The sequence below is a fragment of the Lissotriton helveticus genome, chromosome 1_2 (genome assembly GCF_964261635.1).
Source record: "Lissotriton helveticus chromosome 1_2, aLisHel1.1, whole genome shotgun sequence".
NCBI lineage: Eukaryota > Metazoa > Chordata > Amphibia > Caudata > Salamandridae > Lissotriton > Lissotriton helveticus.
Window position 1 is genome coordinate 84,681,280 of NC_136058.1, and position 27,668 is coordinate 84,708,947.

The 27,668-nt window shown below is 44.8% G+C and overlaps 1 protein-coding gene across 1 annotated transcript in view; it reads right to left on the bottom strand.

Moving 5' to 3' along the window:
- The window catches only part of SGIP1 (SH3GL interacting endocytic adaptor 1), a 1,317,316-nt gene that overhangs the window by 692,023 nt on the left and 597,625 nt on the right, over positions 1-27,668 (bottom strand). The window contains exon 9 of the mRNA XM_078668946.1: positions 774-859. Coding sequence (XP_078525072.1) covers positions 774-859 — 86 coding nt within the window. The remainder of the gene's footprint in view (positions 1-773; positions 860-27,668) is intronic.

Consider the following 27,668-nt stretch of genomic DNA (forward strand, 5'->3'; position numbering starts at 1 on the left):
AGTTTCAATCCTATTAAATACACTGAGCTGAAGAGCACTCCCCAACCCGGCATCAGATTAACATTTTGTTTTGTTTTTCTTCCCCATCATAAGAGGAACTACATCACAAAAAGTATAAGTTCTTCTAACAAAGTTCTAATGTTTGCTTATCTTTTAATACAGTTATCTATACATAATGGTATAAGGATGGCACATTGTATCATGTCTTATTGCTGTTTTCATGATTAACATTTACATTTTTTGCTGCCATACCAAGGTATGTTATTTCTTATTTGTTCTTGAACAGTGTATAGCACAGTCAGACCAGAAGTACGAGTAATGTCCCGATGGGAGGTTCAACATGTGCTCTTTGGAAGCAGAAAGATGCATGAGGGTCTGGGCTGGACAGGACTGTGTTAAGTTTCTGGTGGAGTTTCAAAATTTCCAGGTGTTATGAGAAAGCTAGTTTTCTATCAGATATGTTAAAACATAGGGTGTTACAATGCTCTTTAAGTGCTGGAGCAGAACTAAAAAGAAATGGACAACTCTCGCCTCGGTGTCCATAATAGAATTGAAACTGTCCGGTATGACAGCAAAGACATTTTAAATATCCATCATCCCACAATGACTACCCCTCAGCCCCTCCCAGAGCAAACTACTCCAGTTTCGTATTTTCCCCAAGTTTATTTTAACCAAGCACAGATGGAATTATCTAGATACAAGATAGCTCAAAATCTTCCTTGTTTAGACATGCCAAACTGTATTCATTATTAATAAAGAAATATTAATTGTACCTTCAGATTTTTCTTCTTCAAAGGCAGATTCCAGTGGTGGTCCAAATAGTGGTTCAAGGGATATATTTTCAACTGGTGCAATTTTGCTGCTGAGTAGTTAAAAATTAGAAATGTGAAACAAAATAGGATTAAATGCAGGTTTTTCCATATTTCAGTGCATATATTTCTATATTGGTACCAAAGTTAAAATGAGTGCAATTGAACAGATGTGCAGTTATGCTCATATTTAAGGACCAGCCTTGAAATAAAACATGTTTAAGCACTTTTGAGATATTTAAGATTATTTTTTTCAAAGCACTTTCGAAAACTTTTAAACAATCTGAAACTTTGGCTAATGCTGTAATTATAAAACTGGGGCTAAGATTCTGGTTTTCAACTTAATCTCCATTGCTCAAAATGATCTAATTATAAAGGTGTTGCTTCTCGCCCTTAATTCTCAACATAGTTCAAGCCGCTTACTAACAGATGGATTTACCCAGGGCAATAAAAGAGGAAAACAAAAATTGTAGCTTAGAACAGGAATTCAGAAAGCAAAGAATATAAAACTGAAACAAGCACATAACAGGACAGTTTAACTTGCCAGAAAAAACATTAATTGGTGAATGTTCATGTATAAATATTATTGTTAATGTTAGCATCAGATCAATTTATAGATAGGTCCCACTCTCAGGAGTCCAGCACACCACAGAACTGTTGTCTGCTCTACTAAAATTCACCATAAAACACTTTTTACGATTTCAGAGTGACCCTTTTAGCATAACACAGCTGTCCCCTTTCACTCCTACACTGTCCGTGATGGAGATTCCAGATCTGGAACAAGCCTCACACAAACCTGGAAGATTGCAACAGTAAATAATCTATGGCCCCAGGACGTAATATCTAAAGAAACAAACCAGATGCACACACTCAAACACAAATAAATGCACAGCAGAGGGCCTGCATTCGGGCCAAGGACACAATGCCATAGCAGCTGGTCAACTGCATTCATCGCAAAAGGCCCAAACAATGACTAGTAGTTGGCATAACCCTAGCTAACAAGACACAACCAGCTACCTGGGCCACCTCAAAATGCGACCTCCAGTTGGAATTTATGACCCCCTTTTATCAGAGTGGGATCAAACATCTAAAAACACAATTTATGACCCACTGTACCAGTAATTCTTGCCCAAAGGGGGACGAGCTTCCCTTTATTGTACCTACTGTACAGTACAAAGCATGCCATGTACCTAATGCAAATTGAAGTCCAGTACACAACTGTTAGATGCGGCTGCTGTTCCTGCCATTATTGTTCAGTTAGACTTAAACTGTTCCTGATTTCAAGCCTCACTGTTCTCCTTTTTGATAATCAGAACGTGCTTCAACATTTTGATGAATTGCCTGAATTACATGAAAGAAATGAAGTTCTATTTCATGGGCTCTTTTAATGACTTCGGACTACCACTTCATTATACTAGTATAAACATAAAAAGCAATTCTTGTGCATCTTAGTCATGACCAAAGGGTAAATATGGAGCTGCATCACCATTACTCTACAAGCAATCAGAACAATTGCCCATAAAACACACTTTACTACTACACTACTTCAGTCTTCATGTAAAGAGCCGCAAGAATTTGTTTAGTTTTAATACATGCACGCACCAAGCTTTAGTAAGCAGCATTTGCATGAGCTGAGAAAACACTCATCACAACATAAGCTTTTCCACTGACCAGACAAGAGGAAACCTTGCTTTGTGATTGAGAGTCTTGGGTCCTTGCACCGCAGGACATTGTTTCTCCCACCTTGCCGTCAAATCCTAGTGTTCTTCACCTGCGAACCGCACCATCAATGACAGACTTCAGGAAGGGACTCAAGACCTGACTCTTCGACTGAACTCCCAGAGCATAGTGCCTGGATACCCTCACGGGTGACAAGCTGTGCTATAAAAGAGCTGATTGATGATGCTTCTATGGTGAACTCCTGTTGCAGTCTTGTGTAAGAAGTACTTGACAAGTGGAGGTTTCTCCAATGAAGTTCCACAATCATGCTAAAGGGAAGGTGCTTTTCGTGCAAAAAGTCAAACCCAGTCAGATTTAAAATCCCCTTCATATCAAGATGGTGCCTCAAATATTGCCAAATGTAGCATAGCCAAAGGACCACTTTGGTAACTCGGATCCCTCAAGTAAATACATCAACATTGTCTAGGAGCCAAACATGCCTGGAGTAGGGATGCAAGGAGCCTTTTTGGTGCAGAAACCAAGTGAAATAACTGAGGTTAAAGGCTATAAAAAGCATCCTTAAGATATGGTGTTCTGAAGGTGCCATACCTTGAGTGCTGTATACATCATAGAATACATTAGTAATATAAACATAAATAAAAATCCACTTTGCTATGCAAAGAAGAAATTACCTTATTCACTTAGGTTTGTGTGCTTTGCTGAAAGAAATATTTAAAACAGTGCTGGGATACAGCGACTTTAAAGGCCGTCTTTACCCTACAAAATTGATTTTCCGTTCATAACTAATATAATATACATTGGTTATACATATTAGCCATTAATGGATACACGCATGTATAATATGTCCCCTAACCTACTGGTTGAATGTACTTGAGCAAGCAGTCTTATTCTCCCAGATATTGTGTGTAGTTTAGATTCAGGCCCTAACCTCCTCCCACTGGGGTCTGCCTCTAACCCTTCTGTGTAGCTGCAGCAGTTTGGAGTTAAAGTTGACAGGGATTTGATTGTAATCCGGTGACTTCCCCCATTTTAGGCAGCCTGCAGAGTTTCCATTTCAAATACCTAAAACATACTACAGATTCCACTCCAGAATGTAAGGAGTCAGGGCTTGTACTAGAGGCTCTTCACTGAACTTTTCCAATTCAAAAGTCTTTCAAAAAAGGAAAAAAAGAATTGGCAAGCGATGAAAACGTGTTCCTGTCTGCAAGGATTTGTCTGAAACCCGTAATATTAATGGCGCACATAAAATGTGGTTTGCAAAGCATGCTCATAGATTTCCCATGAATGAGTACCAATATATCGAAAGGGCATTTTACACAAATTTGATGACTTGGACGACCAGTAAGTAGAATTAATTGGTTATGCTTCCTTGTTAACTGATGAAAGTGAAAGTTAAACACTGTAATACTAAGGTCTACTTTTCATTTGCTGTTGATTGGCCTTATACAAAACTTTCAAAGTGCCATCTATCAGTCCCTATCTGTCCTTCTGACCCCACCCACCCAACTCACAGTCAGGTGCCTAGCCACATCAAGGGTCATCCTAATTTAATTTTGTCTCAATGTTAACTCATCTGACTATGTGGTGGCGTATATATGATTTAGCATCATACACCTGCATTGGCAGTGACATGGCTGGATTTCTCATCATCCACCTGGCTAGGATGTGACATCACTGGCCTCCCAAAACCACCATCTTTAGGTTTAACTCTTTTTATTTGAAATCTGCACCTGGAAGGCAAATCATTCAAGGTAAACAGTACAACCTCAGCAGCAATAATATACATGAAAAGGGTACAGATGGTGCATGGGGAAAGCGTTATGACGGTCCAGTACTCATTAGATCTGTTGCTGCGTTGATCTGTAAGGAAAAAGTGCAACGTGCCAACCAGGTGGAAACACCCTTTCTCCCTCCCCCCAACTTCCCCAAACCCCCTCCCCGTCCAGTGCTCAAGTCAATCCCCCCCTGTGTCGCCCCATCAGGCCTCAGTTCGAAGTCCCGCCCTTTCCCCCAGTGTTAGTCCTCGCCCTCCGGTTCCGTGAGACGTAACAAGCGGAGATACCGTGGGCATGTGAGTTCTCTGAATTCCGTGATCAGTAGAGTGCGGAATGGTTGCCAAAGCTCAACGAAAAACCACCATCTTTAAAACAAGAAGTCAGACAAGAGAACTTGATTTCCCATCATTCATGTGTACTGAATGTGACATCGCTGCCTTCTCCCTACTTCTACCAACGTTTCAGGTCATTTCTAGTAAAGGACAGACACTACAAAGGCATTGCCTGTTTGGCTGTGTAGGGTTAGAAAGAGCCTAGAACCAAAACCCCTTTTTCACTAAAACTTCCAAGGTAATATGTAATTATGTTCCTTACCTAGAACCTCATATTGCTAATCCACACAATCCACCTCTAGTGGTTATCATCTCAGTGACAATCCAGGTTTAATCTTGCAGACTTCAGTGCAGCCCTACCTTCAGCTCCTGGCTGTAGAACAAAAGTTCCAGCATGAGGTTGGATTCGGAAAACATGAATATGCCCTTGAGGAGTTCTTTCGTTTAAGTCCCCTAGAGGCTGAGGGACTTACAATGTTCGTGCTGGAAGAGTCTGCGTTGTTCCTGCAGCTCCCCCTGCGCCCTTTTCCAACAAATTGGGCTGTCCCCTTCATCTGGGGGCCACCACGTGCCAAAACAAGCATTATTCCCCATGGCTTGCAAGGCATTAGGGGGCGCTTTGTGCTCAGCTCATGAATATTAGAGCAGCGGCTCTACCGCTGCTCTGGGGAGAACCACGCTGCCGTTGCTGGCGGCCTCACGCCACATCTGCCCTTTGTTGGGGGCCCGGTCCCACCTGCAGCCCTTTTCCACAGGTGAGTTGAACAGCAGCACGGGGAGCCCACCCCTGGCTGCTCCTGCCGCTCCCTGTCTGGCCAGCACCCTTGTGTGCTGCCGCAAGAGCCAGCTCTTTCATCCTGGTCTGTTCGCTCCTGCTGGCATACACGGAGGCTGCCGCTGGTCAGGCGGGCCTTGGGTAAATGCGATGGCAGTCCCCCCTCCTTCCTCCTGCCACGGGGGAGTGCAACGGCATTCCTTCCTCCTTCCCGCTGACACGGGGTCTGGAGTTGGGGCCGAGCCCCCCACCCCAGAATTCTTCACGGTGAGAGCGACGGCGCTCCCCGGATTAGTCTTCTCTCGCCGCAGGGGAGTGCAATGGCACCCCCCCCTCCTTACCGCAGGCACCGGGCCAGAGCTGGAGATCTCAGGCCGCAGAGAGTTTCACAGGGAGTGTAATGGCGATCCCCGGCCTCGACAAGGCCAGCGTTGGGTCCCAGGCCCCTGGAGTTACTTCACAGGGAGCGCAATGGCCCTGCCAGGGATTTGCCTTTGTTGAGGGCCAGGGTAGGCTCCTGGCACCCCTGGGGCAAATTCACGGGTGCTCCCCAACTTTATTTTGAGGGGGCACAGGGGAGGCCGGGCCTCGTAGGCACCTTCCCGGGGGTGCGGAGGTGCTCCCTAGCCTCTCCTCCTTCTGGGGACAGCCCCTGGGAACTGACCCACCCCAGGGGCACATCCAAGACCGACAGCCGAGCCCCATGGGCTTTGCCGTCTGGCGCAGCAAAGGTCAAAAGATGCCTACCTTCTGGGGGGCAAGTCTCAGCCCCCTTGCGGCAGATTTTGACAATCCTGGCCTCTTCTTGCTCCTGGTGGCCAGCCCTAGCCACCTGGACCACCACCCTCCGGGCCGCCAGCTGGGGGGGCTCGACAAGGAGCAGTCTTCACTGGCTCCCTGTGCCAGCCTTTCACCTAGCTCTCCTTCTGGGCCTCTCTTCTCCTTGTACAGTGGCCCAAGCTTCTCCTCACTGGCCCTGGACTCCCTCAAAGGCGCAGTCCAGAGTCCTGGGACAGTCAGGGGGTCCTCCTTCCAACTACACATGGCGCAAGGCTCCAGCACCAGTCCTCCTCAGTAAGACCACCCCCAGAGAGAGCTCCTTTTCCTGTGCAAGACCTTTTAAAAGAAATTGGAGGGAGCTGGCAGAAAGGCACTTCTGCCCTATCCTGCAGCGGCATCACCTCTCTGCCCCTGCTCCCTCCTTCCTGCACAAGCCTACGGGATACTTCAAGATGGCGTCGTCCAGGGGCCTCATGACAAGGTCTCTAAACAGCCCCCTTCCTGATTGAATGGCATGGGCCCGAAGCAGGCCTGGTGCCTGGCACCAGGTGACAGCTGCTGATGGATAACCTGCAGCTTCACCCCCATCTCTCCCTCCTGGAGAGAAGGCCGTCACCCTTGGAATGCCGGCAGTGAAGGACTAGGCCTCTGATGCTACAGCTTGGCAAGAAAGGTCATTGATCCAGCTAGGCTCTGGTTATGAGCTGAGTCAGAGGAATATGACATTTCTGGATGACCCATAAGCAGTACAGATATGGCTTTGGACTCACTAGAATACTTTTTACAAAACGTACAGTGTACTTTGGTGCGTGTCTGGAATTTGTAGGCCCTAGGGAAGTGAAACTACCCCATGTGGTCCCTGTCTTCATAGGAGAGTAATGGAGGGTTCCTACAGTTTAACAGTAAAGCGCAATGACTTTCTCGTACACGTGTCTTCTCACATTATAAAGCCTACTCCATGTCACCACCCAACTCTGCATAATTCGAGCCACACCATCCTATCTGTCCCTGCTCCTGGGCTGAGCACGACAGGAATCTTCCCCCACGCAGCCCTTACAAGGGTGCACATGCATGTTCATACTTGACTACATGTAACCAGTCCGGTGCCACTTACCCTGGCTGCAGCGCAGCAGCCTTCTCTGACAAGGCGGACACCTGTGGAATCCACATGCAGTCTATTTCATGATGAGTTCACTGAGGGTGAGTCCCAACTTATGAGGCTCTCCCACAGTAAAAACTCAAAAATTAGGTGTTCAAGAAGTGAAAAATCCGGGCCGCTCAGATGGTCAGAACCACCTTCTAACAATGAGCAATAAGGAATACTCTCCAATTTACTCAACCAATAGTGGCAAGAGGCTCTTTGCACTAGGGAGAAAGCAGAGGATAATCCTAAAACAGGTGATGCATTATTACATAAATGGTTTGCTCATGGGGATGCTTGGTCCTGTTTTGGCTGGTTGGGCCTCCCTTCCCACTTGAAGGCCAAGGAGTAGTTGGACACTGGATGTAATCAAATTGGTATTGAGCTGAAGTTCAAACATACAAGGTAAAAAAAAACAACAGGTGACATTCTCTTCAAAAATGTTGTTAACCTTCGTCATTCCTCTTCTCTCATCATAAGTTCCCCTTTTCGGTTTCAGTCAATGGGTCCAGGTGAGAGATTCAATACCTATGATTATTGTCATTTGAACTTTAGAAATAGAACTGCCATTGGTGTACCTTCTAACAACTGCAAAATGTATCTTGTGTTCTGCAGCCTGGCAGCATTTTTGTCTGCAGCATCTGTTTAAATTGACGCTTTTGAAAATAAATATCGAAAATTAACATGTGTCAATATGTGGAAGTAAGACAAATGAAACACTGCAGGATTGGATCCTTGCTTAGGCAATGGGGATAATATTTCATGCTGGAGAGTTGGGTAAAGATTCAGAAGCAATTACTACCTGATCTGTGAGCTGGTAACCTCACTAAGAAGATTAAGAGTCTAAGTATATCTAAATGTCCAAGACCATGAAGCAAGAATGTTGTTTTCTCGATATTTATAGTACTTGACAGTAGCCACACATGTACATTTCACATAAAGCAAGGAGAAACATCACTCTTCCCATCAATTGCCATTCCCAGAACACAATAATTTCCTTTCTTTCCTCAAAATAGTCCAATGTAAGACAAACATCAGAGCACTAATTTGCAATCTAAAGTTGACCTCACTAAGCCTCCTTGACTCTCCAAATGGACAGAGCCAGGCAGTCAAAATCTACTCATAGTAGGGGTTTTTAAAGAGAGGTCAGGTATGATACAATACAATTATAACAGCTGCAATAAAGATGCACATGTTCATACAGAGTTTGCAATAACTCCCTGATAAATAAGTATCCATAGGAGTACCCAATAGGTAGAATATATAACACAATAGCATGGTAACACATCATGTCGTAGTAAAACTAGGGGTACTGGTTGTGCATAATAAGTACAGTACACTATCACCAAATGATTGTAATAATTTGCACAACTGTGAAAGCAAACGTGTAATGCCACAACAGAGCCGTTATGGAACCATATAAAATATCACAATCGCTAGCTGATTGCAATCAACACACAGCAAAATGAGGGCTCACAACCCTACAACTACGATAACAGTAATTTATTGTAAGTCGGAAACATTTACTGTTAACATCACTAGTAATCACAAACAAACTAAACAATGGAAACAAAGCAAATTCCCTATTTGTATTTATTTATTTAAAAGGTTTTTATATAGCGCTGGCTAGACCCGGAGGTATCGGAGCGTTTTACATGAGTATCAGGCCATACTAAACCACATACCAGGGATCTGGTAGCCTTCCAGTAAAGTAGGAAGTGTCTAAAATTTCAGAGACCGTGGTTAAAATGCCAAAGGAGGAAAGTTCAACTCATGTGTTTATGGCTAGTTGTGCTGCGGTTGCCCAAAATAGGGCTATAGCACTCACTTGGGTCATATCACCAAATCAGTAACTAGTCACTCAGAGTGGCCAACCACATTGATAATGGGGCAGATGTTTGGTGAGACCAAACGCAAGGAGTGCAAGTTAACAGGCACAAAGGGCTCCTCTTAGACAACACTGGTCTCTCATAAGGTACTGAACCACCATAATCGCAAATGGGTCAAAGCAGAAAGAAATAAAGAAAGGTGGTGCTGAGAATAAGTGTGCTCACTAGACAGTCATCCCCAAGTTCACCTGCACTTGTAGCAGCAGTTTTCTAGGGTAACTTGCCTCTGCTCTATTGTGAGGGGAAGAAAGGACTTAAGGAAGCAGTGTTCATGGCTCTGGATTCCTAGAGTAGGCAGGGGGCATCAGTGCAGGCAAGGTCAGCAAAAGAGCAGGCCAGGGAAACTTAAGCATTGCCATTCCAGCTTGTTTCTAGTGAGAGGAAAATAGGCAGTCCCCAGGTACATGCTCTGGACGCATCAACAGCATTAGGATCCATGCAATTCCAGATCCCAAAGTGTTCAACACGCTGGAAGGAAGCCTCACCATATATGTACAAGTTCAAGTAGTTGTCATTTCGCTTTGCCGCAGTCAGCGCATCCTCCAGATTCAAAATGGTCCTGCCAACCATTCTCTTCAGAATGTATTGTCAACGCCTATGTGCAGATGATCAGGCATACCTTCTAGGAGGCTGCTGCCTGGGTACATTTACAGGATCACTCAGGGTTTATGTAGAGGAAGGTCTCAAAGAACTATCTCTGTGCATTTTCTACAGACAGCCCAAAAAGGCAAACATAAAAAGCAGCTGAGGGTGAGGTTGTTCTCTGTGGGCAACAGCCATTCTCCACCCTGTAACAAGCATTAATGCATTATAAATGCTTGCAAATAGTTACAGGTAATGTTAATGATGTGTGCTGATATTGTTTACAAAGCAATCATTGTATGCACACATTCCTAGATCCACAGTCGATGTCCCAATCCTGTTTGCTAATGCAAAAACAACAGTTGATGGACAGAATGCAGAACAATGTCATACATTCACCCCAGTACAGAGATCTGGGCCTAAATACATCGTTTTTTTGCTCACCATGCCATTCCAGTTGGAACCCAGCCATATGCAAATCAGTCTTGACCCTGTGCCCCATGGGAACAGTCCAGCCCGAACTGCCAAGCCAGGTCCTCCCTGGACTGGAAACAAGCATCCTAGGACCGCTTTTGGGTTTTCAGCCCTCATCAGCCAGGATAACTTGATTCCGATGGATTAGACCCAGATCTGTGACTGGGTGTGAATGTATTGCCATTGTGCAACATTCCGTCCATCAAGTGTTGGTTTTGCATTTGTCACCCCGAGTGGGACGGGTATGCTCAGACGTGAGTCCCGTGGTCTCCATGCCACTGGAATCAAGATATCCTGGCTGATGACAGCTGATAGCCAGAAACGTGTCCTAGGATGCTTGATTCCGGTCCAGGGAAGACATGGCTTGGCAGTTCGGGCTGGACTGTTCCTATGAGGCACAGGGCCAAAACTGATTTGCATATGGCCATGTCTGAACTGGGGTGGCGTGGTGAGCAAAACAACGATGAATTAAACCCAGATCTGTGACTGGGGGTGAATGTTTTACCATTGTGCAACATTCCGTCCATCAAGTGTTGGTTTTGCTCCAATCCTGTTTGCAGGCATCCCAAACATACACAGGGAGACCAGTAAGCAGCTTCCTGGGTCCATTTAATGGATCAGTCAGAGTTTATGTAGATGAAGGCCAAAAAGAACTATCTCTTTTGAACTTCAAGCTAGAGGTACCAATGAGGTGTACCTGAGGAACTCAATAGCGTAGTTCAAGGGATCCATTCAGGTTAGGGTCAACATAACCTGTGGTCAAAAAAGCAAAAAGCTGGCACCAAAACACAATGGCAAGGTTGGCAGAGCTGTATTTCTTAATATATACATGCATGATCGTTTACATTTATTTTGTGTGTGTAACATTTATGGATTTAGGAGTACATAAGTGCACCACACTGTGGCCCAGGAATTACAATTTACATTGTGATGTCCCAGATAAGTTGACCATTACGTATTCTCTACTCATACATTTCATATCACGGTATTCCTTTTCCTTTTTAGATGTTAGGTGCATACAAAAAAATTAATTAAAACACATATTCCAGTTAAGCAACAGTATGTCGTAAAAAAGTATTACAATTAATAATAAATACCTATAAATTTATCGATACAAAGTGATATACGAAGGGTCAAGTCAAGTATTGCTTTATTCGGTTTTTATCACAGGAAAAAAAACATAAAAGCATTGTCACAAGTAAATTTCATTGTCAAATTCTACATTAAAAAGAAATGCTATCAATAAAAATGTTTATAAAACATATGGAATTCTAAAAAACGTATTTACAATATAATCTGTGCAACATTTCTGTTAAAAAGTTCTAGCTATATACATAAAACCTTAAAAAGGAACATCATCTTACTTTTTAATAGCAGAATTGGATTGTTAAATTCATACTGAATAAAGAGTTTGTTACAGATGTAATCGATGTCGAAAAATACATTTCAGGAATTTGACAATATACTTCGATATCCACTCCTCACCCAAATACTGTAAAGAAAGCAAGGCCGGACGGCATCTTCTAATGCCCATATGTTTTAATATCGGTATCAGCCAGATCTTTCTATGTCCATTATAATATTTACAGAAAAATAGGGTCTGAATGGTTGCCTGAACAGAAAAGTTATCACACGGGCATGATGGTAATTCTAAGTCCCAGTTATTTCTCTTTGGAAAGGCAACCAAACGGTGGAAAACATTTAACCTAAATCTGGTCAGGAGAAGTCTCTCAAACGTGGAAAAATCAGTTAAATAAGGCTGAATAGATAAAGTGGTTTGAACGGCCATACAATGTTGTGCAGATGGTTTAATGGCCTCTTTAGTCATTCTTATTTCTTCTAAGTGTGCGAGGCACAGCACCTGTAGTCCCTTCCTTGATAGTGACCGAATTGAGGATCGTACAAAATAATATTTTTCCAACCCTAGGTCATTAAAAAACGTTTTATATATAATAGCCAGCCGATTTTATGAGAGTGGTCCAGAGACATACAGTCTAGAATGGTTCCCTGTGTAAAAACATTTTTATCTGAAGACGAGATTCGATGCCACAGAAGGAGTGGTTGTATTTTGGCTATATCTGATAAATGTGAAATCCCCAATTCAGTATGGCATGAAAAAGTAGGTGTGCTCCTTGGTACTGCTAAAAGAAACCTCAGAAAGGCATTTTCGACCACTTGCAAACTGTTGGTATTTACGTACCCCCACACACCATCCCCGTACAGTGCAACTGTTTGGCATTTTGCTTTATATATCTGTAGAAGCTCTACCAGGGGAGTCTTTCCCAGTTTTTTTGAAAAGTTTACGAGGGCCATAGTGGCTCTCTTAAGATGGAGTTTCCTAGATTAAAGTGCTGGTTTCCAGGTGAGTCTGAGATCGATAATTCCCAGGTATAGGTACTGATCTGTGGTGGCCAATTTCTCTTTTTCTAAATAAATACTCTTTATCCTTTTTTTTCCAGGTCCTGCTGTCATGACAAAGGTTTTTTTTTTTAATATTTATACGTAAATCCAGATTACCCATGAATTGGGAGTATCTATTTAGCGCCTTCTGTAGTTCTAGGGGGGTACGGGCCAGTATCACCGCATCGTCGGTGTAGAAAAGAGCTGGAATCGGACGGTTGTTTAATAAAGGAAGGTCCCGGCTTCCATTTATCATATCCCTCTCCAAACCGTTGGTATAAAGCGTGAACAGGAAGGGAGCCAGGACACAACCTTGTCTGACTCCTCTCTCCACTCCAAACGGTGCGGTTAACTCACCCTGTACCCCGAACCTCACCCTAGGTGATGCGTTAGAATAAAATTCACGCAAAAAATTCACCAATGGTGAATCAACCCCCATTTCCAATAAAACGGACCAAAGTTTGGTGTGGCAAACGCAGTCGACGGCTGCTGACAGATCTACGTATACCATATACATAGAGCCTCCCTTCGCACTAACGTATTTGCCTAATAGCATTGTCAGGTTTAGGACCTGTTCAATAGTCCCTAGGCCTTCCCGGAACCCAAATTGGTCCCTAGGCCTTCCCGGAACCCAAATTGGAGGACCGAGAGATTCCCGCCATCGACCGCCCACTGCTGGAGGCGTTCAAGAATGACTCTGCCCGCCACTTTGCCCAGGGAGTCCAGCAGTGAGATCGGACGATAGCAGGATACCTCCTGGCGGTCCCCCTTTTTGAAAATAGGGACCATTATTGACTTAGACCATGAGTCTAATAGCCCCACCTCGCAAGATGCCATAAGTATCCTAGTCACGAATGGGGCCCACAGATCTAAGTTTGATTTAAATAGATCTATGGGTACCCCATCAGGGCCAGGGGCCTTACCGTTTTTGCTAGATTTTAGGGCCAGAAGTACCTCTTCAATAGTAATGTCTAGAACAATTGGATAAGGGGGTGCACGTTGTATTCCCTCCTTAAAATTGCTATTTCTTGAGGGACCCTATTCGTTTTTTGGAGTGCTATTTTCAATTTGGAGTGCGCTGCTGTGCACCTATGATTGAACCACCCCCTTTTTTTTGATTGAGTGTTTTTTAATTTTACAAAAAGTGCTTCGTTTATTGCATTTAAGATCACCCTGAAATGACTTAATACTTCCTCATCTGGAGAAGACAAATCTAAACATTTGAGAATTGGAAGGAGTGCTGTGTTTAAAACTCTCCTGGTGATCACTGGAGGATCGACTTTCTCCCATTTTATGGAAAAGCCATTGGTTCTATCCAGGTGTAGGGTGTTTTGCTTCAATGCACTAACTATACTTTGCGTGCATTGCTTAAAGAGCGGTCGAAATGTTATACTAAGCGCACAATGGTGGCTCAGTACATTTATATGTGTTGCAAAATTTGTGGCACGTTCTCCAGCTACATTAGATATGAGGATAAAATCAATGGTGCTCTGCCTGCCCCTACCGAGGAAGGTTGGATTGTGCAGCTGAGAGGAAGCATTCTTTTTGTTTGCAATTACAAGATCCAAATCAAAAAGTATTTCATTTAAACAATTTCCAATACTTGAATGGGAAAAATGGGCTATTAAATCATCATTTTCGTCTGTTATCCCACAAAAAATGGGGTTGCTATGATGGCATGGATGTTGGTTAAAATCACCACCCCAGATAATTGTGGCGCCTTTTACAAGTCCCCTTGTCAGGACAGATAATTGAAGAAGCAACTGTCGCAATACTATCAATAGTTCTCCATCTGGAAGGTTGTTATAAAACTTTACCAAGAGAACTGTGTCCGCTTTATTAAAACATCGACTGAGTATCTGGAAATTGGCCTCCAGTTTTATAGGGGTTATATCCAGTCCCTTTATCAAATTAGAAATATATATAATTAAACCACCTTTTGCTCTGCCAGATGCTACAGCTAGAGCAGAGGAAAAGTAGGTTTTATAACCTATCAGGTGGATTTCAGTGGTAGCCCATGTCTCCTGGAGACATATTATGCCAAAATTCATAATAAATTTCAGCCAGATACTGTTGTCTACCTTAGGGCGAAGTCCGGCTATATTCCAGGAAAGTATCCTAATTGAGGAATTATCTATGCCTGGGTTATTGTCCGATGCCACTATGACCAATTTCAATCGCGAATCAGTGTTCGATCTAGGTTCCACAACCTTTTCCTGGGGAAGAGAGGCCGGCACTATTTCTGTTAACCGGATCTGCTTACTGCCTATTTCAGAGTTCCCTCTCACCTGTTCAGTGGGTTTTATTTCCGCATACGCTTTCTTGGGATCCGATGTGTTGATCAGTTCACCTTGAAGGCCAGTCTTTGGGACCTCTGACATTTCTAGTTGTTTGAGTGTATAGTGGTCCCTGGGCACCTGGTTGGGGAGTCAATCTACTCCTTACAAACCGGAAAGCGTGGTGAAGCGATTAAGGGTGGGGATGTTATAACTAGAGCTACACCTATATGGGATCCGGGATCTTGGAGGATTTGTCAATAAAGATTGAGGGTAGAAATAAGTTAAGTCGTGTGTCGAAATTTCTTCCCCGCGTCTCTCAATGTACCAATCTTCAATGTGTGTACTTACTCTCCGGTCCCTAAAATTAATAATAATAACGTCCCCCTTTAAGTCCTTCGGTCTATGCCCCACCCAGTCAAGTCTTCTTACATGAAGAATTTCGCCATTGATGTTGGGAGGTAATGGTCTGTTATTTCTTAACCAATATACAACTTTCTTTTTGAGTTCTTGATAGCCTTTAGTTTTTCCAACCTCTAATTCCGGGACCCCGGTTAATATCACAACATAGGGTGCCGCCTCCGGTGGCAAGTCTATTTTTTGCAGGTTTACTCTTGACTTCTTAGCAGAAGGGGGCGTCTTAGCGGCAATTGCTTGTGAGGTATCTGGTTTGTTAACTTCGCCACCCGCTCTTATTCCCCTATTGGTCTTAATGGACTTCTCTATAGTCGGTGGTGCCAGAATGTTCTCGACGGGGACGGATGGTGGAACCTCACTATTCGTTTCGTTTGTTAGTGTCAGCCCTGATGGTATGTTGTGTATGGGCTGATTCTGCCTTGGGGTTGACAGTTCCGTAGTTAACTTATTGGTTGCAATTGCCTTTTCTATAGACCCCAGTTGTTCTGCCATTCTTTTGACCCTCTTTACAAGAGGTAATAAGAGAGATTTAACCAGTTGCTCAATGCTTCCCATTAGATCTTGAGTGAGATGAGAGGGTGGGGGAAGGTGGTCTGACATGGTCTCCCTTACAACTGTTCCAGAGTTCTTTAAGGGTCTCAGAAGTATTTTCGGTGTTTTTGCGCCTCTACCGTTATGACTGTTCCCCCTGCGCTTTCTTTTCTTTGATGTATGCCCTGGTCCTGTTGTTTCGTTATATGTTTTCATTCTCGGGACGTGCTTAGGGGAGATTGTGGGTGAATGTTCCTCAGATGTGATTTCTAATAGTGTATCTATGTTTGAATCATTTGTGTAGAGGTCCCTATTTGATTCAATTGGGTCTGTTATGTCTTGTAGCTGTAAGGGAATGCTTGTGTCCCCAATTAGATCTTTTGACGCACTTTCAACTGGTGGTGTATTCGCTAGCTGGATGGGACCCAGGGACGAACGTTTATTATATAGATGTTCCGAGGACAGGTGCCGTTCCGTGATAGCTATTTCACGTTCCAGCACTGAGGTGGCCCTGGTTATAAATTGGTCTAATGTCCCTCTGACAGACCCTCCCACCAGCGATTTCCTGCCTTTGCTAAGGCGTGAACTCATGTTCCTATGGAATGTGTTTGCAAACACTAGAATCAGATACAACTGAGAAAGAACAAATAAATTAATAAAGGAAGCAAGATGACAATAAATGGGTTATAGCACTGTGTATTACTCAGTGCGATGTAATATTAGTCCAATTATTAAAGACACTAAGGAGATACTGCAAGTGTGCGAGTACACAGATGTAAAGGGGGTGGCCCAGCCCAGCCTCGTCTGGCCTCGGATGGCCACAGACGGTCCCGCCCTTGTCCCGGGCTGCTCCCGGGACGCTCCCGCGACGTGGGGAGATGACGTCGGTTTTATGCACCGACAGGCGCGGAGCGTGGGTTGGCTGCTTCCGGCCGCAAAAGCTGACGGGAGTTGTAGTCCTCCCGCTCGCGGCCCCCTCCCACCCCCCCCCCCCAACTGCGGTCTGCTCCGATGCAAGAGAGCTGCGGCGGAAGGGGAAGACAGACGGCGAGATCACCAGCGCACTGGACGCCCCAAGAAACACAGCGGACACAAGAGTGGGCACCAGGAAGTGAAGCCCCCAGCAGGACACAAAGATACTGCCAAACAGATATCGCCAGGGTCACATTCCTCCGGGATGGTTAAAAGACATTAAAAATTTACATTTCTACATTCTAGCATCCCTCCATCTTTTAAGGGTGGCCCAGATGTTCTACCCCACCTCCCTCATCCTTCTACCCCTTCGGGAATATAGAGATGCTTCGATATTATGGATACCTAACAGCCTTGACAACCAGATCGGAAAATAGGGCGCCATGGAATCCTCCACCCAGCAGCCAGTAATATTTTTAAAACTGCCACACAAATAAATACAAATACTTCCTCCTTTTTCAGCCTCAGATTAGAATCAATTGCAAATATCATCAAGACCGGGGATAGGGTGATTTTAACCCCTAGCAACCAATCCCAGAATTTTTCCATCTCCGTACCTAGCATATTCAGTGCATTGCATTCATAGAACATATGCACCAAGTTAGCTGGCCCATGGGAGCACCATGGACACCTATCATCATCCCTTTTCCCCCACTCAAACAACTTAGCTGGAGTATCATACAGCTAGTATAATGTCTTGTAATTTTGTGCTCCAAGGTTCGAGGAACGAAATAGGCTACTTGCCAGCTGCAATGCCCTATCTAGATCCACATATGGGTCACCCAGTTTCGACACCCAAGAGAACTCCACCTTGTCCATATCATCTTGCAGTGTAGAGATCAAATCCCCGTAAATCATACCAATCCTGGTACCCCCAGCCAGGACATACTCAAGGATCTTGATTTTACCTCTAGGGGTAATCCGAGGCCTAATGGTTTTTAGAGTTTGAGAAATTTGTATAAACTTGAAACTTTGATTCAACTCAATTCCGAATTTCCGCTGCAGATCTACGAAGCTCAGCGGGGCTTCCCCTTCCCAAAGGTCCCCTATTCTTCTGATTCCTTGAGACTCCCAAGAAATCCACCATCTATCACTACTCAGATGTGCAAAGAGCCTTGAATTCCATAGAGGTGTGTAATAATTATACTACGGGATTCCCAGTAATTTATTAACCCTTTCCACACCCTCCATACACAATCCAATACCTTGTATCTTTTTTTTTATTATAGTATCATCGGTCTGTTTTACCAGTAGGAGCCCCACTGCTTCCTTCCCCAGCAGCAATTCGAAAATAGAGGGGGGATAAACATTCCCAAGTAGGCTATTAGAGGTATTCATGGCACTGTCTACAAGTATCGCCATTTGACTAAAAAGACATGCCACTAAATAAATTAGAATATTTGGAGCCCCCAGTCCTCCTCTCTCTTGCGGTAAAGGCAGATATTTAAGAGATCTTCTCGTTTTTCCATACTGCCATATAAAGTTTATGAAAGCTGATTCAATAGATTTAAACACACTTTCCCCCACCATATGCGGGATTGAGCAGAAGAGATATAGCAATTTCTGGAGCATGGTCAATTTTAGCACGTTAACTCTCCCCATTATTGACAGGTGGCTGGAGTCTATCCTTTTTAACTCCGTTGTCATTGAGTCCACCTTCGGCTCATAATTCTCTTTAATTATAGACTCCATTATGGGGCGGATTCTGACCCCCAAGTAGATTGCCGAATCTGTATATCTGTACTGGGGTGAATGTATGACATTGTTCTGCATTCTGTCCATCAATTGTTGTTTTTGCATTGGTCACCCCGAGTGGGATGGGTATGCTCAGACGTGAGTGCCATGCTCATCACACCACTGGAGTCAAGATATCCAGGCTGATGAAGGCTGATAGCCAGAAACCGGTCCTTGGACGCTTGATTCCCGTTCCAGGAAAGACATGGCTTGGCAGTTCGGGCTGGACTGTTCCCATGAGGTACAGGGTCAAGGCTGATTTGCATATGGCCATGTCTGACCTGGGGTGGTGTGGAGTGCAAAAAAACGATGGATTTAGGCCCAGATCTCTGTACTGGGGTGAATGTATGACATTGTTCTGCATTCTGTCCATCAATTGTTGTTTTTGTATTTGTCACCCCGAGTGGGATGGGTATGCTCAGACGTGAGTCCCATGCTATCCACACCACTGCAGTCAAGCTATCCAGGCTGATGAAGGCTGATAGCCAGAAAGCGGTCTTTGGATGCTTGATTCCGGTCCAGGAAAGACATGGCTTGGCAGTTCGGGTTGGACTGTTCCCATGAGGCACAGGGTCAAGGCTGATTTGCATATGGTCATGTCTGACCTGGGGTGGTGTGGAGTGCAAAAAAACAATGGATTTAAGCCCAGATCTCTGTACTGGGGTGAATGTATGACATTGTTCTGCATTCTGTCCACCAATTGTTGTTTTTGAATCTGTATATCTTCCATCCCGTTTTGTAATATTATTTGAGCAGATTATCTGAGTCTTATTCTCGTTAAGTAGGTACCCCGAGCAACGGCCAAACTCTGAAGTTATCACCTTCAAGGCAGACATAGCAGTATCCGGATCTGTAGTTATAACTGCCAAGTAATCCGCATAAGCGAACAGCTTGGTTTCGAATCCGTTGCATACCACTGAATTAATGTCCTCAGCTCCCAATATCTTTCTTATTAGAGGGTCTATGTACAGGGCAAACAAGATTGGAGAACAGGGGCATCCTTGACGTGTCCCCCGGGCGATGTATATTTTGTCCAACCCGCCTCCCATTAACTGGATTACGGATCGACAAACATTGCCTTGATTGCCTTTATTATTTTAGGGCCAAAGCCCCTCCTTTCCAATATCCCCCATAAATACATCCATGTAACGTGGTCGAAGGCTTTTTCAGCATCCAAGAGGATCATGGCGATCCGGCCCCCCGTGACAGCATGCGCAGCAAACAGCGTAATGGCTCGCCTTATGTGGTCCGTTGTTCCACGACCCGGGATAAACCCATGCTGCTACGGGGAAACCAGACTGCCAATGACCCCTCCCAGCCTGTTAGCCAAAACCTTCGCGTATATTTTAGTGTCTGCATTTATGACGAATATTGGACGGTACGACCCGGGGTCCTCTTTAGATTTACCCTTCTTATGGAAGACAACTATGTTTGTCTCTTTCCAAGAATCTGGGATTTCTCCAGAACTTGTTATACCACTAACTAGATCTAGCAATATAGGGGCTATCATTTCCTGTAGGCACTTATATACTTCCAATGGGATGTTATCCGGCCCTGCTGCCTTGCCAGCCGGTGAGTTCTGGAGAGCATTCACTTCTTCATTCAATTCCAAGTCACTATCTAATACAGCCCTCTCCTATGGAGCCAGAATATGTCCAAAGTCTTCAACGGTTAAGCTAGCGACCTCTGCCCTAGCCTCCTCTTGATATAACTTTTGATAGAAATCCTTGAACACCCTTCTAATGTCTTCTGGCTCCGTGTACTCCCGATTGTCCACCTGGATTTTCCCTACTAAGTTTCTGCTAAAACCGTGTCTGATCCTTAATGCTAGTAACTTACCAGCCTGCTCCCCAGTCTCGTACATTCTTCCCTTATGTATCTGATAATCATCAGCACTTTTCTTAACAGCTGACTTATAAATTTCTGCCTTAAGAGCTAGAATCTTACATAGACTCTCATTAGGCTCTTTCCCGTCTGTAATGACTCTTATATGTTGTTCCTCTGCCTGTACTATCTGTGCCACTAGCGACTCATGCTCCTCCAGAGCTTTATTCCTTTGGCTAGCAGAGAAACTAATTGTCTCCCCTCCCCTAAGGAGTCACATACACAATTTCGAGGGGGCGCTATACCTGTTCATGTCAAAGTAACATTGTACCCAATGCTTAAGGTGCTCCACAAATTTAGGATTAACTCGCAATCACCTCTCTAACGTCTATCTATAGGGGGATTCATAACAGTCCACTGATCTTAGCCTATGAAAGCGATATGGTCAGAAATGACCTTTGGCATTTTAGTCATTCCTATCCTTCTCGCCTCTGTACTTGAAATAAGAAAATAATCCAACTTGGTATATTTCTTAAAGGGGCAAGAGAAATAGGTAAAGCCCAGATTCGATGGTTCCTATACCCCCACACATCTAACAGACTGTGTGAACTGATTAAAGCAGACAGGACTCTAAAGACCTTAGGTTTGCGTCCAAAATAACTTACAGTATTATCACAGCTTGTAAGATCTGCGGAAATATTAAAATCCCCGCAAACTATAAGGGGGTATGGCCAGTTCAATAACTTTAGCTCCAATTTATCAAATATATCGGGTTCATCCTGATTGGAGCCGTAGATTGTACACAATGTTATCCCTATCTTCAGTTTGACGATCGCCCATCTACCCCAGGCGTCAGCTAAAGAGAGCCTACAGCCACCCAATTTGGTTTTGGCCAAAATAGCCACCCCCCTGACAGAGTATGCTTGCGTGGAGCACCCCAATAGCTCAAAGCCCTCAATATTTAACAAATGTTTCTTAGACCAGGGCAGATGCGTTTCCTGTATGCATATAATGTCCAGGTGGTTCAAGCCTACAAAATGCCCTAATTTTTGCCTTTTATTCCAGTCATTCAACCCCCTTATATTCAAAGAACATATCTTAAATTCCCTCATCATTCCTTTGTCCTAAAGCTCCTGACTAATCCCTGCGTAGAAGCCAAACAGTTACTGACCCTGCATACATTAATCCAATGACAACTATGCACCAGAATCTTTTAGCTTTTTCTCTTTTTACCCCCTTCCCTCCCCGTGAAGTGCCCATCGCCACCCCTCCTCCCACCCGCAACTTTGTTCTACCCCCCTCTGAGCGCGGAGACCTAGGTCTGTGCATATGATGTGCGCAATCCTAGAAGGCAGTAGATCCTATAAACACAACCAAATCAGCAAACCCTATACCAAGAAAAAGGAAAGCAACATTTCCTAAAATGCTCTCAGCTTTTGAGAAAAAGAAAAAAGAAAAATGAAAAGCTTCCCTTCCCCCTCTTCCATACCCAAAAAGCCCCCCCCTTGCTATACCTTTGAGAAACCGGACGCTACTAAGTAGCGCCACCCCCCTTCCACCCCCCACACACCCCCAACGCCCCTCTGCACCCCCACCCGTCACTAAGGATTAGACAAATTATTTGTCCAGGGAGTCCAAGTACTCCTTTGCCTTAATCTCTGAAGAGAAATACCGGGAGTTCCTTGGTTAATGATTTTTAACTGTGCCGGGTTAACTAAATATGCCTGGACCTTTTTGTCCTGAAACGGCTTCAGCATCTGCCTTAATCTCCAGCATCTTTCTACCGTTATATGGCAGAAGTCCAGTCTCATGAAAAATGACCCCCCCCCCCTTTGATCTCCTGGCATCAGGTCTTGCTTTATCCGATACAGACTGCCTCAGAAGGAAGTTTCCGAAAAAAAATCAGGATGGCCCGTGGTCTGTCGCCCTACTTCGCCGGTGTTCTCTGTTTGAAGGGGATGAGATGTTCTCTTTTGATCTCAGATGCCCAGTTCCTCTCAGAGTTCAGGGAAAGCTGCCGAAAAAAGACAGATTATGTAACTCCTTGTATCGGAACCCACCAAGCCCCCCTAGACCCCCAAAACTCTTAGGTTATTTCTTCTTTGTCTGTTTTCCGACTCTTCTAACTTCCATTGTATGTCTTTAACCCCTTCACTGCGGCGGCTATTCCGCCGCAGTGCTAAGGGGGCGGGGCGGCCGCATGCTGGTGACGGAACCGCTCCGTCACCAGCGTCGGTTGAGCTATGCTGGTGACGGAGCGGTTCCGTCACGGCCCGCCCCGCTCAATAGAACCCTCAGCGCAGGCGCGGAATTCGCGCCGCGCATGAGCGTTCTATCGAGCGGGGCGGGCCATGACGGAACCACTCCGTCATCAGCACAGCGCACCCGCAGCTGATGACGGAGCGGTTCCGTCATCAGCGTGCAAGGGGTTAATCTGGGCATCTAGGGCCTCCACCATAGTTACAGCGTTAGCAGCATCAGCTTCCACAAACATCATCCTTTCTTCCAAATTTACCACTCTTATTCCCATATTAGAAACTGCCTTTGATCATTTCCTTACTACCCCTTGCATTTTCCTCATCCCTGCCTGTGTTTTTTGGCTATCTTGACGCGCTTCTTCCCTAAGAGCAAGGATAGCCTGATGGATAGTCTCAAACGTGGGGGGATCGTCGGCTCTTGGCACAGGGGAAGTTTTAACAGATGACCCTGAGCGTAGAGTATTTGCAGAGTAATCCCATGAAAGATCTTTTCTTCCTCTATTTTCCTTCCCATTTTGCACCTTTTTGGTTGTTGAGAGATGGTGCTCCTCACTTTCCTCTGGATGATTCCAGACTGCTGGCCCCCTGCGAGGTGCTTAGTACGTCATCCGACCACTCTGCTTCCTCTGACACGGAAAAAAAGCAGTCACTCGATTCCTTCTCGACTTCCAGCCTATTTTTGTCCTCCATAGGATTCTTATCTCCTAGCATAACAGTTACATTTTGTCTACCAGACTGGTTCGTATCCTCTTGAACCACTGAGATCCTGATGGGATCGGACAATAGTTTATTACAAATCATATCTCCCTTGCCGCTCTTGTTGTTACGGTCATTGTTAAAGAAATCCTCAGGTGGGACAATCGAGGGTGCGGTATTCGGGTCCAAAACATTTGCAGCGTTTTTTTGCCTGCAGTACCACACACCCCTTAGTCCCCCCACTGCAGCAGCCAGTCCCATATCCATCGGGCTTACTCCCTCCTGAGCCAATCGCGCCGTTTTAGACAGCGTGCCAGAGCTCCCCGAACTCACTGCCTGAGCTCCCGTTCCATTTCTGACATTATTTCCAGAACATCCCACCATATCGCAACTGGCATCTGTACTCACATTGGCAGCCGGCTCTCTCCCTCGCTGCATCAGTTCCAACACCTTGGGGCCCGGCGGCTTGTATTTTGCCGCTCCTACATTCGGGGCACCGCCCTTTCCTTTCCTTGGATCCGGCGGCCGTAGTCTATGCGGATGTACGGGGGAGCTTTCGCTGGATGCCGGCACCATCTCACCAGGGAGCGGATTATCCGTATGAGCCAAAAGCGCCTCGTTCCGAGCTCTGCGGGCGGCTGCTGCCGTTTCTGCTTTGGAAGGAGCGCAGCTCGATGCTATCTTCGGTGCCATAGCGTTGTCCTCGCTTGTTAGCTGAAACACCAGACCACGCAGGTAACTCTCCACACACCGTCTCAAGGGAGGAGACCGTTCCGAAACGCTGGGGCCGGGGGCGCTTAAAGGAACACAGCATTCGATCCAGTTGGGGCAAAAAATTTTAATTTAACGTGGTGGAGCCCTAATCAATCGGGTCACTTAGATACAGAAAAACCGCTACCTGCTAGCATCGCTAACGTCCACCTAAGCGGCCGCCATCTTGCTCTCGGGCACACTGCCTCTCGCACATCCACACACCAGATTTTCTTATGCATACCTCACGGTATTACTTTTCCAATGTGCTTAAAAGCAGAATCCTCTGACCTAGATACTTATAATAGCACTACTCGAGCTACCCTTTACAAAAAGGGGAGTCTCTTTATACACAGATATCAGGCAATATTGATTATCCCTCCTGCAAAAATCTTTAAAAAAATCTTATCCTCAATTTAGTCTATTTATTTTCTTTAAAAACACATCTTTATTTTCCAACCATACATTTTGTACAAATCCGTTTTGTTTATGATTGGACTGCAAATGTGGAATGAATTCCTTAAACGGTTTCTGTGATTCTCACACCAATGTGAAATCTCAATATACACTTTGTGAAGGGATAATGCATTTCAGACCGCAATGGTGGTCCTTCATCAGAACATTAGGCAAATTCCTTATTAAAATCGACCGACAAAGTTTGAGTGTCTGACACATGGTGGTAGGTGTCTGCATTCTCAACAAGCCCCGGATTGGAACAGGTAAAATAGCTTAATATCAGCTGTACATAAATTGCCTAAGAATGACCGCCAAGGCATGGCACTCACTCTGAAGCAAATTGGTTGCTATAGTACAATTGATGCTGTGCAAAAGAAGGCGTTAGGCTTGTTTGCAAATCAGTTCTCCAGATGTTTAAATGTGATCTCGGTTGTGTGTCTGACCTTTCTACAAATTCTGTTTTTTTTTTTTTTTTTTTTTACATCAGAGTAACTAACTCTACACCTTGTTTCCATGAGTATCCATCATCACAACTCATTTTGTGACATGGAGAAAGCACTGTTTAGCGTAGATGGTGCAGACCAGGTTACTGCAAAGCTAACAATGTGATTCCCGTCTACATGGACTAGGCCATACATTTCAAAGATATGTATGCAAGATATAGAAAAGGAAGGTGTTGGTTCTGTGTAGACCAAATTCATCGTACAGATTTCTAGCTCTAATAAATGACTGCAGCAGCTGTTCGGGGCCTTAGGTAAAAGGGTAGCTTATGGAGGTTGATTAAACGATGCAGTGGTCCTACTCCTGCAACATAATTAGCACCCTTATTTTTCAACGTTGAGAACAGCAAAATGTTATGTTATGTTAATGGCATTTGTAATGCGCGCAGCTGCTCCAGCGAAGGAGCGTCCCGGCGCCCGACAAGGTAGCCACACAACATAACTAGGAAACAGAATATTTTAAACTTAACGTTTAACAGTGCTGGAGAAACAAGAGGGTCTTAACGGCCTTGCGAAAAGAAAGCAAATCTGCAAGGGTCCGGATTTTCAGAGGGAGTGCGTTCCATAATGCAGCTGCCCGCACCCTGAAGGAGCGACCCCCAGCTCGACTGAGTTTGAATCATGGAGCTGCTGCTAATTCCTGATCCGAGGAGCGAAGGGAACGGCCAGGGATGTAGGGGCACAGAAGTTGGTGCAGTAGTGGGGCCGACGGGTCCTTTAGAATCTTAAAGGATGTGCACAGCACTTTGAAATGGATCCGCTGCCTGACAGGTAGCCAGTGTAAAGCGCGCAAAATGTGGGCGACCGAGCAAAACCTTGGCAGGCCCGCAATTACTCTGGCCGCTGCATTTTGCACTCTTTGGAGACGGGTGAGCTCAGCCTGATTTAACCCTATAAAAAGGGAGCTGGCATAGTCTAGCCGAGTCAAGACCGTCGCCTGTATCACAAGTTGACGGGTTGCGGCATCAAAGTACTTAAGTGCAGGTCTCAAATTACGCAAGATACCAAACAGCATGCCGCCGTCCTTTTGGTGTGGCCAACAAAGTTGAGTGAAGGGTCCAGCCATACCCCCAGATTTTTAATCTCCGAAACCGGAATGGGGGTGGGGCCCAGCTCAGGAGGCCACCAGGTGTCTCCCCATAGCTCCGTCCGTTTACCAAAGACCATGACCTCTGTTTTTTTGGCATTCAGTTGGAGACAGTTGGACGTCATCCAACTGGCCACCGCCCGGAGTCCTTCTCTGAATCTTGGGGCATCCACCTCGGAGTCCCCGCTGATCGTGACCGCTAGCTGGGTGTCATCTGCGTACGACACCATGGTCATGCCGCAGAGCTTCACAACCTCAGCCAGCGGCCTCACGTAAAGGTTAAACAACGTGGGGCTCAGCGAGGAACCCTGCGGGACCCCAAGAGACAGAGGGTGTGATTTGGACTGGTAGGGCGGGGCAGCCACACAGAAGGAACGATCCGCGAGAAACGAACGGAACCACTGGTGTGCAGTACCGGTCACACGTATCTCCTCAAGACGCCGCAGGAGGATCTCGTGCGAGACCGTGTCAAAGGCGGCGCTCAGATCTAACAAGACAAGCGCCGCCGTTTGACCTGCATCCAGAACTGCCCGCAGATGCTCGACCATGAATAACAGTGCAGTCTCCGTACTGTGGCCAGCTCGAAAGCCGTTCTGTGTGTCGTCCAATTCCAATGTGAAAATTACAAGCTAAAATGGAATAAAAACAACACCTGGCATATTATAACATCAACTTTACTTGATTCGATACTAAAAGAAAAACACAAATGCATACCAAAAGGATGTGTATTAAACAGAAAAAAACTTGAATATGGCTAGAACAGTAAATCTTTAGGAAATAGAAACAAGAAAGTAAGAAAGATTGATGAATAAAAGGTAAACCAAACCCAAGATGGCGAGAGGGTCAAACATGTAAACTAATGATAAAGCAGAATGATTTACTTCAGAGCTCTGGAAGCTGTCCCTGCATACAGTTCGAGCGCACTCAGATATGTATCTTTAAATGGTACGTTTCTCCTTTGAGTGGTTTACTTTGCAGTTTCCAGAGAACAAACAAATCATCACCATTTGAGAAAATCCGAATCATTTTAGCACATTAGAAAGATTTTGATACATTTTTTGTCCCACTTTGGGAATAAGCACGTGGTGTAAAGTTTGAAAGAGTTAAACTCCTTGCTACCTATTATGTGAAACACAAAGAAAAAGTTGTATGCTAGATCTTTTTTAAAAATAATCCCACCGTTACTTACCAAAGTTATTTATGGATGTAATTTCTTTACTATAAAAAGCCATGGTAAATGTTTTATTTTTTATAAAAGATAAACATGTCTCCATATAGTTCACAATGTGCCCAAGTTGAGAGAACCACCAAGATGGATATTGGTATTCATGATTTTCAAAACATTTGAAAGTGGTCATATTTAGGGTAGGGATAAATCTGACAAATGAGAACGTTCAAGGACAGATTTTGGGGCAGAGAGTGTAATGGGTATAGTAAATATAGTAAAATGAAAACTGCACATCAAAGGTACATAACGTCAATTATAAAACAGTCCAGCAAAGTGAATGACGGCTAGGGCACATCCAATTA